General features: G+C 43.7%; 2 protein-coding genes across 4 annotated transcripts in view; one reads left to right on the forward strand and one right to left on the reverse strand.

Annotated features, from left to right (window-relative positions):
* The first annotated feature begins 411 nt into the window (after positions 1–411).
* On the forward strand, positions 412–8,795 carry RBM8A (RNA binding motif protein 8A). Its single transcript, XM_073566888.1, has 6 exons — positions 412–610; positions 867–926; positions 1,558–1,635; positions 1,739–1,875; positions 7,243–7,379; positions 8,477–8,795. The coding sequence occupies exons 1-6, from the start codon at positions 544–546 to the stop codon at positions 8,520–8,522; spliced, it is 525 nt and encodes a 174-aa protein (XP_073422989.1). The 5' UTR covers positions 412–543; the 3' UTR covers positions 8,523–8,795.
* A 660-nt stretch (positions 8,796–9,455) lies between these two features.
* The window catches only part of LOC141082869 (gonadotropin-releasing hormone II receptor-like), a 51,029-nt gene continuing 44,585 nt past the window's right edge, over positions 9,456–15,899 (reverse strand). For all 3 annotated transcript variants that reach the window (XM_073566885.1, XM_073566887.1, XM_073566886.1), the window contains exons 2-4: positions 14,726–15,668; positions 14,405–14,609; positions 9,456–10,885 (exon numbers count right to left, since the gene is read on the reverse strand). In XM_073566885.1, the coding sequence (XP_073422986.1) occupies positions 10,404–10,885; positions 14,405–14,609; positions 14,726–15,313 (1,275 nt within the window). In that variant the 5' untranslated portion in view covers positions 15,314–15,668 and the 3' untranslated portion in view covers positions 9,456–10,403. The remainder of the gene's footprint in view (positions 10,886–14,404; positions 14,610–14,725; positions 15,669–15,899) is intronic.

Below are 15,899 nucleotides of genomic sequence, written 5' to 3' on the forward strand. Positions count from 1 at the left end.
TATTTTCTAGCTATACTTTTCTTACTACCTAACAAGGTCTCCATGACTGGTACCGGACCAATATCCTGGGTTTTATATCACTATCCGCTCTTTGTATGGCCGTATACACAAATAAAAACTATTTACAAGAAAATGGTGCATTGACTGATGTAGAAAGTCCTGTATACTGGGAGTGGAGCTCCGCCGACAGCACTGTTCCTGCTGACAACCAGCCTGTATATCCTGTGATAGTTGTCAGCCCCGCTCCCTGGTGATAACATCACTGATTTCTTCCATCAGGGCTAGTATCAAGAAGATTCCCATTTCCTTTGGATTGAGGACAGGACTACGACCCGTCTAGTGTCGACTCGCCACCACATCTGTTACGGGTTTATTGGACACTCCTCCCTCATGTATAGCATTCGACCTTCCCAATATGGCGGCGTAGACTTCCCACCGTGGCGTCACTTCCGCTCCATGCGTCATCACCGTGCGCTGCTTTCTGTTCGTGTCGTAGGTGGTTCCCGTCTCAGGGTATCGTAGCTGAGCTCTCACGCTGCAGTCATGGCCGATGTGCTGGATCTACACGAGGCTGGAGGCGAGGACTTCGCCATGGACGAGGACGGTGACGGTGTGTACTAGGCCGAACACAGTAATGGCGTCCATGCGTCATATCTACCGCTTAAAGTGATAGCGTCCTCATTTTCTGGCGGTATCCTGCTGGTAGTATTAACCCTGGAATGCCCGTCCAGGTAACGCACAGGCAGCAGGAGACCCCTAAAATGGCAGATTGACGGTCTCTAAACCACTTTAGAGAATGTGATGTTTTCGGGGTCGCACCCCTGCCGCTGTGTGACGCTGATCTCCTGTCTTATTCTCTCCTACAGAAAGTATCCACAAATTGAAGGAGAAGGCGAAGAAAAGGAAAGGAAGAGGATTTGGGGCTGGTGAGTTATTTGCATGGTGTGTTCTCTGTTATCAGCCAGCATAGGCAGGGCAGATCTACAATGGGATATGTAGGATGGCGGCCCTATAAGTCAGTGTTGTACACGTTTTCCCCTTGATATGTAGGATGGCGGCCCTGTAAGGCGTCATTGTACACGTCTTCCCCATGATATGTAGGATGGCGACCCTTTAAGGCGTCATTGTGCACGTCTTCCCCTTGATATGTAGGATGGTGGCCCTATAAGGCAACGTCGTACACATCCTACCCCTAATATGTATGATGGCAACATTGTATATGTCCCCCCCCCTCATATATAGGATGTCGACCCTATAAGGCAGCGTCGTACACATCCTCCCACTGATATGTAGGATGGAGGCTTTATAAGGCAGCGTCGTACACGGCCCCCCTGATATGTAGGATGGCGACCCAATAAGACAGCGTCAAACACATCCCCCCTGATATGTAGGATGAAGCCCCTATAAGGCAGCGTCATACATGTCCTCCCCCTGATATGTAGGATGAAGCCCCTATAAGGCTGTGTTGTACACGTCCTCCCCGTTATGTAGGATGGTGGGCCTATAAAGCTACAGCGTACACGTTACCACACTAACAGTGGGGTTTTCTCTGGACAGAGGAGGGCTCACGGGCCCGAATCCGAGAAGACTATGACAGCGTGGAGCAGGATGGGGATGAGCCAGGTCCTCAGAGATGTAAGTATTGGCGCCAGTCATTCCTCGCGCCCCTGTGCTCCCCATTAGGGCGCTTGGTCCAGTTAATTACTCGCTGATCTGTAATCCCGTTCCTGTCTCCCAGCTGTCGAGGGCTGGATCCTTTTTGTCACAGGGGTCCATGAAGAAGCAACGGAGGAGGATATCCATGATAAATTTGGTGAATTTGGGGAGATTAAGAACGTCCACCTGAATCTGGACCGGAGGACAGGATTCCTGAAGGTAAGAGAGGAGCAAGCATGACTGCCCAGCTCCCATCTACTGTATATAATAACACAGGTCTACAAAAAAATTTTTGTAATCATCGCAGGTGACTTTGTACTTTTCTGAATCATCATTTTGTGCTGATTTAAAAAATGGGCATAGTTTCCATGGAGCAGCATCATTATTATAAGGTATAGGAAATATACTGGCGACATTAATAAAACAGTATTCTACATATCAGAAAAAAGTGCTTCACCTTACAAAACAGTTTTTATTGAACCAAAATAATTTCACATACAAAGTAGAAACCAAAATGAGCAGAAATTAAAAGTGCTTGACATTAGACTGTCGTTGATACTATTTTTCAGGGTTTCCACTATATAACATCCAACAGTAATCTGCCATCATTGAGTCATACCAAAAACCCTGGTAGCGGTGTTCCATTACTTTAATGTCCTGGTGAAACCGCTCGCCTTGTTCTTCGCTTATATACCCAAGATTTTGAGGGAAGAAATCTAAATGTGAATGCAAAAAGTGCATTTTCAGAGACATGCGACATCCAAGACACTGGTATGCTTTTAGCAGTTCCTCAACACCTTCAACATATTCTGGAGATTTTTGTTTTCCTAAGACGTTTTCACAGATCCACTTGAAGCTTTTCCAAGATCTCAATTCCTTATCATTTAGAGTTCCTTCATCATCTCTCATAAGCTCTCTGATCTGAGGACCAACAAATACCCCTTCCTCCAGTTTTGCTGGAGAATTTCTGTGAAATGTACTGGAACCCTTGTTAATTTGTCTTTGCCATGGCTTTCACAAAGTTTTTAATCAATCCGAACTTTATATGTAGTGGAGAAAGAAAGATTTTTGTTGGAGCAACTAAAGGATTACTCTGAACATTGTCTCTACCTGGAGCATAGATGTTTCTCTGTCCCTAATCCCGACGAACATAATGCTCTACTGTATTTCTACTGTCCCATAAACACAAGAAGCAACAATATTCTGTGAAACCTCCTTGCATTCCCATTAGCAGACAAATCACTTTCAAATCTCCACAGATATTCCATTGATGAAGCTTATATTGTATAGCATCCACAACAACTGACAGATTTTCATAACTTTTCTTTAGATGACATGAGTGAGCAATAGGGATTGGATTGATGGTTTCATATTTCCATTGTGAAACAACACTGCTTTCAAACTTCTCTGGGATGAGTCAATAAACAATCGCCAATCTGCAACAAAATACTCTTGATTCAGCTCTTCAAAGAGGTCATTCACAGTGTTACAGTACACCATTGGCCCATCAACTGTGAAAAATTGTGTTATTGTTTGTTTCGGTAATAACACACTTTGACATCATCATGAAGAAGATTCTTCTGTTTCAACCTAGATGTAAGAAGTTCAGCTTTATCTTTTGACAATGAAAGGTCTCTGATGAGATCATTTAATTCACGTTGTGTAAAGCATTCTGGCTGCTCTATCAGGTACATACTCCTCTTGACTTGAGGTCTCCATGTCTTCACCAGTAGCTTCAGCTCCATAGTCTTTTATATTCTTCTTCATTTTCATCCAGTCCAGACAACGGTGGTACAGGAACTGGCAAGGTACCATCATGTGGAACTGGCCTAATTGCAGATTCAAGTTCAGGGTAATTAATCTTTGTTCCTTGTAGAAAAGCCCTTCAGTTTGATAAAACAAAAGTAGTAGTCATCACTATGATATTTGGGTTCTCTCCAAATCATAGGAACAGCAAATGGCATAGCCACTTTCCTCTTATTCAACCAATCACGAAGACCATTTGAACAACTTGAGCATTGCCCATGAAGGGCCCAGCTTTTGTCTTGATCACCAAGTGGACACTTCAAGTACATCTGGTACATCTTTTTAATATCAAGAGTGATTGAATGTACTTTTGGTATAAAAGAATCACACACATAGCAGAATCTGTTTGGATGATTGATTTACTGTCGGTGCATTTTTCTCCTTTAAATCAGATCAAACAGTAAAGTTCAGTTCAATAGTGGTGACAAACTAAAAAAATAATGCGAGCCGACCAGTCGACTATATGTAGATATTTCCCCAGAGATGACAGAGGCAGCTTGTATTTAGAACTGATTTTACTAGAGGTAATCTGATAGATAACTATATACAGATGTGAGGTAAACGGGTCAGCCTGTTCCTTACAGATGAACATTTGCAGACAGGCAGTTTCTCAGTGTGATATTGGTTGCTTTCAGGTTCTCTCTCTGTGGAGACCCTCACTCAGTTACACCTCAGTGGCTGAGCTCTTTTCTTCCCTCTGAGGCGACTTGCCCTCCCAGAAATGCAGTGAAAATCCTCTCACAATGGCGGCTTTCTATCTCCCTGTGGCAGGGCGCAGATCCCTGTAGAGGCCTGTCTCCTGTCAGAGTCTCACATACCAGTCCTTGCTGCCATCACCATCCTTTTCTGACTGACTCAAACCTTACCGCCTCATAAGTTAGCTCCTCCCCATAACATGTGACTTTCCGAGAAGCCGTCATTGGTTGACTGCACTGTCAATACTCCTTCCCATAAAACTAACTAAGACCTTTACTGATGTTGTCCCTGTAAGAAAATTCACAATTAAGACAAGCAAAGAAATGGGAATAACATAGGAAAGAGCACATACATTGAAAATGCAGAAATAACGTAATAACAAAAATACTTCTATCTCAGAAACTTTGTGATAGAGCAAAACTACCATATATACTCGAGTATAAGTCGACCCAAATAAGCAGAGGCACCTAATTCTGCCACGAAAAACTGGGTAAGCTTATTGACTCAAGTATAAACTGGGTATGCATTGTCCTCCCCATCCTTATCCTTGAATGCGTGGCTCCCCCGTCGCTGTCCTGGTATGCGTGGCTCCTCCGTCCTTGTATGCATGTTTCCTATTAAAAACAAACATCCTACTCGCCTTCCAGCGCATCCTCGATGCATCTCGTTCCGGCACCAGCAGCTCTTCCTCCGATCACATAGCCCCGCTCATTATGGTAATGAATATTCACTCCACGCCTATGGGAGTGGAGAGGCGTGCATATTCAGTACCTTAATGAGCGGGCCACGTGATCGCTTGGCCGGAAATACTGCTGGCGCCGGAACCAATGGAGATGCAGCAAGGGCGTGCAGGAAGGTGATGAGTAGGATTTCTTCTGGGAGCCGGCAGCTGCGGATGTCACTGCGCACTATAAGAGAAATTAATATTCATTTCTCTTTAGCATCAGTTATAGCTGCTGGCTCCTGCCTCCTGTGACCTGCTGCTCCCCCTCCCTCGCCGGCCCTCTGGGACAGTTGACTCATGTATAAGCCGAGGGGGGCGTTTGCAGCACAAAAAAATGTGCTGAAAATCTCGGCTTATACAAGAGTATATACGGTAAGCATATTTTTGGAATTGGTACAACAAACTCCATAAAACAGACATTACCTTTGCTTATGATTTTTTAGTGTTGACCAGTGTAATAATTTATTATTATTTATGTAGCGCTAATATATTCCGCAGCACTTTACAATTATGCGGGGACACGTACAAACAATAAAAACAATGCAGTGTCACACATTTCACCAATTAGAAGAGCAGTGACGGTCTATCTATCTAATATAAAATACATATATATGTGTGTCACTGACATGTATGTATATTATTATGTATATGTATTCTGTGTTTGTATATATCTATTCTATCCTGTCAGTGTGATTTTACTGTATGCGGCAGATGAATTGCCGGCTTTTCAAAGGACATTGGTGCGTAAAAATCGGACAGCACTCGCATGGTCCGAGTGCTGTGAGATTATTTATTTGTTTTCCTCCCCTCTTTTTTTCCTCGCACCCATAGGCTTGCATTGGCGAGTCTCTGTGCCATTTGCAGCATGCTGCGATTTTACATAGAAAATAAACGCAGATGTGAGCTGTCCCATAGATTAACACTGGGCCGAGTGCTATGGGATTTTTTTCTCGCTTAGCACTCGTACATATTCTGCGGTAGTGTGACCCCAGCCTAAAGCTAGATCTCACAGGCCACCATACCCTGGGGTCATCACATGACCTCAGGGTTTTATGGTAACCATCGGAACCCGCGATTCTCATCGCAGGGTCCAGTGGTTACAAAGGGGATCTTGTGATCTCCTTGTAGCAACTTAAATACTGCTGTCACAATTTACAGTGGGATTTAAGGGGTTAATCGGCCCCGATTGGTTGCAAACCTATTTGGGGCCGATACAGCAAGGTATCAGCTGTTATGTACAGCTGACACTTGCTGAATTTCCTGCCGCTCAGCGGTGCTATTCCCTTATTCCCGATTTCAGTTTTAAACTGTCAATGGGAAATTAGGCCCCTTAAGGAATTGCTGTTTTAACGAGTGTCGGCAGTCGTTAAGGGGCTAAAGATGACTATATGTTCATGAGCTGCTGGGTATTGATGCCACGTAGGTTCCCGTGTGTGCCGTAAGTGGGGATGTCTTGGATGTTGAGACCGGTCTTGACAGAGAAGCAAAGAGGGTTGTGGTAGGAGAAGGGATAGTTTATAAAGCTATGCAGCGATCAGAGTTGGGAGAACATCTGGTCCGGAGTATTCCAGTCTTCATGTGTAGGAGAATTGGTAAGCTGGGAAAAGGCCTTAGGAGGAAGTTAGAGATAGAAGATGACATGGATGGGGAGAGCGGCTCACCAATGGGGATGTTAAAATCCGCCATGATGAGAGGAAATGTAGTGGATACGAAGTGTGGCACTCAGGTGGTAAAGTGATCCAGAGACTGATGGGTTTAGCCTGGAGGGCATTACACAACCGGAAACATAAGTGAGGGAACTGGGGGATAACCTGTGATGACAGGAGCAGACTGACACCTCCACCTTGTCTGCTCTCGGGTCTGGCGGCAGTTGTGTCCAAGTTTCAGTAAGTGCCAGAAGGTTAAGGGATGTAGAGGAGTTTGTTACATGCTGCCCGTGAGTGCCAAAGGGCACAATTAAGAGACAGAAGGCATGCAATGAATGTTGATTCAATTAGTGGGGGTTCTGTCTGCAGCAGGATGAGCATTCTGTGTACTAGAGGGAGGCCCAGGAGTGGGAGAGATGTTGCCAGTGACTAGGAGAAGCAGATGAGTGAGAGCAGGGGTGCACGGTGATTTGTGTGCTGTATGGTGGTAGTGGATGGTTCAACGTGACTTAGAATGTACATGGGAGAGGGGAGGAGAGAGGGGCTGATGGTGAGAGACTGTAGAATATGGATAGGTGAAGGGAAGCGACAGTTGGAGCATATATGAAGCTAGTGCAGCTGAACGAGGAGCGTGTGTCTGCGTGTCGGGCATAGCTTTCCTACCTCCTGTGCTGTCCACTTGTCATGTTTCTCATGGGATGTCTCTCACCGCAGGGTTATGCTCTGGTGGAGTATGAGACTTACAAAGAAGCCCTGGCGGCCATGGAGGGGCTAAACGGTCAAGACATGATGGGGCAGCCGATCAGCGTGGACTGGTGTTTTGTCCGGGGACCTCCAAAGGGAAAGCGAAGGTAAGAAGCCTATCCCCTGACTGTGATGTCTGCTGCGCGTAGTCGGGGAAGGTGGTGGGGGTACTACAGGGTGGGCCAATTATATGGATACACCTAAATAAAATGGGAATGGTTGATGACCCAGATTGGTGCGCTGAATTTGCAGAATGGGCAAAACAATTGGAACAGGACCCTCAGTTTACACAGAACATTATGTTCAGTGATGAGGCAAACTTTTTTGGGTGGGCCATTTATATGGATACACCTAAATAAAAATGGGAATAGTGACCGTTTTCTTGCGTAGGGTGTCTTGCATTGAAATCTGCTGCAATGACCCGGGTACTGCGATCACCAGACATCAACACAATTTCTATCCGCTCCTCACGTGTTAACCTCTGCGACATGTCAATGGCTGTAAACACAGAGACTTGTAAATACCTCATGAAAGAATAAAGTTACATTAAAACCAAGCACACCATTTTTTTGTGAAATTCTCAATAAGTTTGATGTGTCACATGACCCTCTTTCCATTGAAAAAATAAAGTTGAATTCAAAATGGCCGACTTCAAAATGGCTGCCATGATCTCCACCCATCTTGAAAAGTTTTCCTCTCCCATATACTAATGTGCCACAAACAGGAAGTTGATATCATCAACCATTCCCATTTTATTTAGTTGTATCCATATAAATGGCCCACCCTGTATATAGTCCCTGATGTATAGCATCAGCAGTGTGATCCTGTTCGTGGCGGGAAGGATGGGGGCGATGGAAGGTGGCTGGCAGGGAGGATGAGGATGAGTGCATGTGGCTGGCTGAGAGGTTGGGGCAACAGCGGGTTGGGGACGACTGCAGATTATCCGACAAACAAGAGAATGGGTATCATTGGGAGTAACTCCCATAACACTGTGGTGACACTTCATTGCCTGTGCTCTGCCCCCGAGCTGCCCATGCTTTGCCCCTACTAACATTACTTAAAATACTATAAAGCCAATTTGCAATTTCTGTACCTTCAGCTCACCCCCCAAGCTGCTGTGCAGTCACCTGCGTTGCTGGAGGTGCTGTGAATACAGCGGGTGCAGTGCTCGGCTCACCTCATGTGCTCTTTGTCTGTTTTTCAGGAGTGGTCGCAGGAGGAGCCGGAGCCCTGACAGGAGGAGGCGCTGAGTCCCGCACCGTTTCTTTTTTTCTCGTTTGGTCGTTGTCTTTTTTTAGCTTCTACTAGTTGAGGTGAAGTTATCCTATGCCTCATTCCTGGGGATTGCAGCAGACCAGACTGGGAGCGTAGTACAAGACACAGTGTAATGGGAACAGGGTCTCTGGGGGCCCGGGTGGGGTGTAAAACTTTAACTTTATTTTGTCATTTTTTATTTGAGGGATAAGTTTTGTATGATGTCTGGGGTCTGCGTGTTCTCAATAAAGTTTCCTAATGTGCGCACATCACAGGCTTTACTCCCTCTCTTTAAGACCATTGCTTGCTGTCAGCGAATGGAGCGCTAATGGTTATAGCCATAGGCCTGAGGGAGCACCTGCACTGATACACTGTAACAAACCGCATTTACTTCACACAGTGGCCTGGACTGACACTTTGTAACAAACCCCCGGCAGAATGAGTGTACAGAACAGGTTGTGGATCTGTGATGCAGTTTGAGTTAGTCCCAGCAGGTGGCGCCTGCACTGTTGCCATTGTGATATCTAAGGTATGTTTACACGCTGCTCTCCCAGAGTCTGGCAGCAGAGGGTGCCCTGACACCACACTGACACATTAACAGCTGGTGTAGTATTGCAGGTGTCAGATCAATATGGGGACTCCAGGGATCCTCACACCCCATACATACCAATAGAGCCCCTCACGGTCATGGCATGCTGAGACTTGTAGTTGTCTTACTCCAACTGGGAGAGATGGGAAGTAATTTAGTGGCTGTGATTCCTGGAATACACGGCACATGCAACAAGTGAGCGGTGGAAGGACTGTGCGTCTAGTAAAGGCTGTGCTTGCAGTCGTTCTGTGATGGACAGGAGCCAGGCTCAATCCGTAGTACAGAGAGGAGATACGTCCTAACCGGGGGGAAGACTATGTGCATATATACTGCATACATACATAAATATACCTTGCATAAGACGCCACACGTCTCTCACGTACAAGCCTATACCGCACATTTATAGATTTGCTGCACGTCTCTCGCGTACATACCTATACTGCACATTCATACATACGCCTCATGTCTCCCGCGTACACATACAGTGAAGAAAATAAGTATTTGATCCCTTGCTGATTTTGTAAGTTTGCCCACTGACAAAGACATGAATAGTCTATAATTTTAAGGGTTGGTTAATTTTAACATTGAGAGATAGAATATCAAAAATAAAATCCAGAAAATCATTCTATAAATTTATTTGCAAAATCAGCAAGGGATCAAATACTTATTTCCCCCACTGTATGCCACACATTTACACATACGCCGCACGTCTCCAGTGTACATACCCGTACTGCACATTTATACATACGCCGCAAGTCTCCTGTCTACATGTTTATACATACGCCTCACATTTATACCTATGCCGCACGTCTTCAGTGTACATACCTATACCACACATTTATACATACGCCGAACATCTCCCATCTACATACAGTGAATATACCTACACCCCATGTGTCATAAACCGTGTGATTGCAGTACATGTGACATTAGGCAGCGTCTTTTATATAAACCAGGCCCTTTATCTGGTAACTATCCTCGTAGGCAGACTTTCATTACATCTTCTTGCGAGTGACATTTACACGATGAAATCACCGCACAACTCACTTTAACATCCGTAAGGAATAAATACCCCGGGTGTAGAAATGCCAGTCAATCCCCTCCCGATTATGACATCATGTAAAGTAACTCCGCCTACAGTGATGACATCATTGTCCAGAAGTCACTGCCCCTCGGTCATCTCTTACGTGGATTTGGTTTGGCGGTAACTTCTATACCTCCATGGGAGGTTGCACCGCAGTTCAACCTCTGCGGATGGTCTACCACCACTGTGCTTTGAGGCCGCCGCTCACATGAAGCTCTCTTCCACTTTCCTCTTACACTGTTCACATTTTCTTGGATGGAGGCCGACTCCTGTGACCTCTAGGTCAAATTTGCAGGAGCCTCCAGTGGGTCTCTTCAAGGACACAGCGGCTATGGAAGTCCGGAAAGACCCAGTCCCCAAGGAGGTGGTATCATCCGGTCCTGGAGAGGAGCAGCGGCAGACTCTGCTGATCTCCCTGCGGAAGTGAATGGTGAAGAGGCCGTAGATGATGGGGTCCAGGCACGCGTTAAACAGGCCGAACAGGAATAGGATATGGCTGAGGGATGGCGGAACTTTTCGGCGGATCAGCATATCCGGAGAGAACCAGTACCAGATCCCGAGGAGGTAGTAAGGAGTCCAACAAATTATGAATGTCAGCACAATCACTAACGACATCTTAAAAGTCCTCATCCGAGCACGAGGGATGTTATTATAAGAGCGGCGGAGGTGGAACTCTCTAGAAGAAGCTGAAAGAAAAAAATGAAGAAACCAAAAATTATATTCCTCTACAAAGGAACAGTATTATAGTAGTTATATTCCTATACATAGGGAGCAGTATGATAGTAGTTATATTCTTGTACATAGGGGCTGCATTATAGTAGTTATATTCTTGTACATAGGGGGCAGTATTATAGTAGTTGTATTCTTGTACATAGGGGGCAGTATTATAGTAGTTGTATTCTTGTACATAGGGGCAGTATTATAGTAGTTATATTCTTGTACATAGTGGGCAGTATTATAGTAGTTATATTCTTGTACATAGGAGCAGTATTATAGTAGTTATATTCTTGTACATAGGGGGCAGTATTATAGTAGTTATATTCTTGTACGTAGGGGCACTATTATAGTAGTTATATTCTTGTACATAGGAGCAGTATTATACTAGTTATATTCTTGTACATAGTGGGCAGTATTATAGTAGTTATATTCTTGTACATAGGAGCAGTATTATAGTAGTTATATTCTTGTACATAGGGGGCAGTATTATAGTAGTTATATTCTTGTACGTAGGGGCACTATTATAGTAGTTATATTTGTACATAGGAGCAGTATTATAGTAGTTATATTCTTGTACATAGGGGGCAGTATTATACTAGTTATATTCTTGTACATAGTGGGCAGTATTATAGTAGTTATATTCTTGTACATAGGAGCAGTATTATAGTAGTTATATTCTTGTACATAGGGGGCAGTATTATAGTAGTTATATTCTTGTATATAGGAGCAGTATTATAGTAGTTATATTCTTGTACATAGTGGGCAGTATTATAGTAGTTATATTCTTGTACATAGGGGGCAGTATTATAGTAGTTATATTCTTGTACATAGGGGCAGTATTATAGTAGTTATATTCTTGTACATAGGGGCAGTATTATAGTAGTTATATTCTTGTACATAGGAGCAGTATTCTACTAGTTATATTCTTGTACATACTGGTGCATCTCACAAAATTAGAATATCATAAAAAAGTTAATTTATTTCAGTTCTTCGATACAAAAAGTGAAACATATTATATAGAGTCATTACAAACAGAGTGATCTATTTCACGTGTTTATTTCTGTTAATGTTGATGATTATGGCTTACAGCCAATGAAAACCCAAAAGTCATTATCTCAGTAAATTAGAATACTTTATAACATCAGCTTGAAAAAATGATTTTAAAATCCGAAATGTTGTCCTACTGAAATGTACACTGCTCAAAAAAATAAAGGCAACACTCAAATAACACATCCTAGATCTGAATGAATGAAATATTCTCATTGAATACTTTGTTCTGTATAAAGGTGAATGTGCTGACAACAAATTCACACAAAAATCATCAATGGAAATCAAATGCATTAACCAATGGAGGCCAGGATTTGGAGTCACACGCAAAATTAAAGTGGAATGTAATGTCCTTAAAACAAGTAAAAATGAGGCTCAGTATTGTGTGTGGCCTCCACGTGCCTGTATGACCTCCTTACTGTACAATGCCTGGGCATGCTCCTGATGAGGCTGCGGATGGTCTCCTGAGAGATCTCCCAGACCTGGCTTAAAGCATCCGCCAACTCCTGGACAGTCTGTGGTGCAACGTGACGTTGGTGTATGGAGCGAGACATGATGTCCCAGATTTGCTCATTCGGATTCAGGTCTGGGGAACGGGCGGGCGAGTCCATAGCTTCAATGTCTTCATCTTGCAGGAACTGCTGACACACTCCAGCAACATAAGGTATGGCATTGTCCTGCATTAGGAGGAACCCAGGGCCAACCGCACCAGCATATGGTCTCACAAGGGGTCTGAGGATCTTATCTCGGTACCTAATGGCAGTCAGGCTACCTCTGGCGAGCACATGGAGAGCTGTGCAGCCCTCCAAAGAAATGCCACCCCACACCATTACCGACCCACTGCCAAACCGGTCATGCTGAAGGATGTTGCAGGCAGCAGATCGCTCTCCAAGGCATCTCCAGACTCTGTACCGTCTGTCACGTGCTCAGTGTGAACCTGTTTTCAACTGTGTAGAGCACAGGGTGCCAGTGGGGAATTTGCCAATCCTGGTGTTCTGTGGCAAATGCCAAGCATCCTGCATGGCATTTCCTGGTAGACGGCTGCGCTGACTTTGGTCTTGATAAAACACAGTGGATCTACACCAGCAGATGACATGGCTCCCCAAACCATCACTGACTGTGGAAACCTCACACTAGACCTCCAGCAGCTTGGATTGTGTCTCTCCACTCTTCCTCCAGACTCTGGGACCTTGATTTCCAAGGTCCAGGAAATTTTAGAGCCCTTCATGCTTCCCTGTGCCGACAAGCTTTTTAGAGATGGAAATTTCATTCTCCAGCAGGACTTGGCACCTGTCCACACTACCAAATATACCAATACCTTGATTGGCCAGCAAACTCGCCTGACCTTAACCCCTTAGAGAATCTATGGGGTATTATCAACGAGGAAGATGAGAGACACCAGATCCTACAATGCAGATGAGCTGAAGGCTGCTATAAAAGCAACCTGGGCTTCCATAACACCTCAGCAGTGCCACAGGCTGATCACCTCCATGCCATGCCGTATTGATGCCAAAGGAGACCTGACCAAGTATTGGGGGCATTTACTGAACATACATTTCAGTGGGCCAACATTTCGGATTTTAAAATCATTTTTTCAAGCTGGTATTATAAAGTATTCAAATTTACTGAGATAATGACTTTTCGGTTTTCATTGGTTGTAAGCCATAATCATCAACATTAACAGAAATAAACACTTGAAATAGATCACTGTTTGTAATGACTCCATATAATATGAGTTTCACTTTTTGTATTGAAGAACTGAAATAAATTAACTTTCTGATGATATTCTAATTTTGTGAGATGCATCTGTAGGAGCATTATTATAGTATTTATATTCTTGTACATAGGGGGCAGTATTATAGTAGTTATACTCTAGTACATAGGGGCTGTATTATAGTAGTTATATTCTTGCACATACGGGCAGTATTATAGTAGTTATATTCTTGAATGTAGGGGGTTGTGTTATCGTAATTATATTCTTGTACATAGGGGGCAGTATTATAGTAGTTATACTGTTGTACATAGGAGGCAGTATTATAGTAGTTATATTCTTGTACATAGGGGGCAGTATTATAGTAGTTATACTCTAGTACATAGGGGCTGTATTATAGTAGTTATATTCTTGCACATACGGGCAGTATTATAGTAGTTATATTCTTGTACATACGGGCAGTATTATAGTAGTTATATTCTTGTACATAGGGGCAGTATATAGTAGTTATATTCTTGTACATAGGAGCAGTATTATAGTAGTTATATTCTTGTACATAGGAGGCAGTATTATAGTAGTTATACTCTAGTACATAGGGGCTGTATTATAGTAGTTATATTCTTGCACATACGGGCAGTATTATAGTAGTTATATTCTTGAATGTAGGGGGTTGTGTTATCGTAATTATATTCTTGTACATAGGGGGCAGTATTATACTTCCATTACTCACCACAGGCTTTTTTCATCTTTTGAGAAATTTCTATAAGGATTTGTGTGTAGCAGAAGACCATGATTATCAGTGGGAGCAGAAAGAGGCAGCAGAATGTGAGCATATTGTACAGTGTCTCCTGCCAGTGCTCCTGGAAGCTGCCCAGCGTGGCACACTGGATAAATTGGACCGGATACGACCTACTGACCGTGTGAAACACAAAGACCTGAAAAGGGAAAGGATTTGGATTGAACATTTCATAAGAGATTTGCTTTATAATCTCCTAGAGTTGATTATTAACACCAGAGATTATGGAGACTTTGGTTGGACTGGAACACTTACCTGCGGAGTAGCCAGTAAAATGCTCAGCGTCCAGGCCGCAAACAGCATTGTTTTGTTTTTTTTCTTGGCATCTCCTATACCCAAGGGGTTTAAGATGGCGGCACGTCGGTCAAGGCTGATGACCACAGTGACGAAGGCAGAGGAATACATGGCCATTAGTTTGAGGAACATCAAGATCCTGCAGGCGACATCACCAGCGTACCATTGGATAGTGACGTTCCATACTGCGTCCAAGGGCATGACCACAAAAGTAATAAGGAGATCAGCGGCCACCAAGTTCATGATAAGAATGCGGATGTGGGATTTTTTCCTATATTTGTGGGTTATATTCCACAGAGTGGCCACATTGAAACAAGCGGAAGAGACAAAAAGGACGCAAGTGATGGCTACACGGACCTTGGCCGCCATGGAGAATGTGGGCAACACAAAGTGGTCTTCCTTCAGAAATGTTGTATTAGGATCATCTGGCTGCTCAAACCCATTGAAGTGTATACAACTAAGGTTAAACCCCCTAAAAAAGCAGAGACCTGGGGGTGTCAATGACTCTTTCTCAGCGGCTTCCTCACTTATGTTCATGTTGCATTTCATGAGGATACTAGAACATAAAAGACCAGTGAAGCAGAAGGTGACGCCATAGTTTGAGGTCTTTATTCGCGGGGTCCAAATCTGTGTGGCAAGTTCTGCATGATGCAAAAATGCATCTTATCTGCATCGACCCAACGAGGGGCATTTTCACATATAAGTGACCGTGGTTGACATCTCTGCCCATGCATTAACAGCTTCATCCAATACAGCACTCCTCCACTTGAGTCAACACCAAGGTCATGGTACATGATAGATCCTGAGAGGAGGAGGAGATCATTGTCCCTGGCGTCAGGAGATCTATTCTGTGGATCCAATTCAAATATCTACAACGTCAGCATTCATGAAGAGCTAACAATCCCTGCAACACAAACAAACAACATACTAACCTTTAAACATCCAGTTACAAGTACTACAACCTCATATATATGGAAATAACTACCATAATACTGGCCTTACATGCAAGAATAAAACTATAATAATAGCCCATATATATAGGAATATACACACATAGTCAAAATTGTTGGTACCTCAGGGGTGTGTCGCTGGTGAAATTTCTAGATTTTATCAACTACTCCTTGATCAGGTTATA

The sequence above is a fragment of the Dendrobates tinctorius genome, unplaced genomic scaffold (genome assembly GCF_039654945.1).
Source record: "Dendrobates tinctorius isolate UK_male_01 unplaced genomic scaffold, ASM3965494v1 ptg000019l, whole genome shotgun sequence".
NCBI classification, from domain to species: domain Eukaryota; kingdom Metazoa; phylum Chordata; class Amphibia; order Anura; family Dendrobatidae; genus Dendrobates; species Dendrobates tinctorius.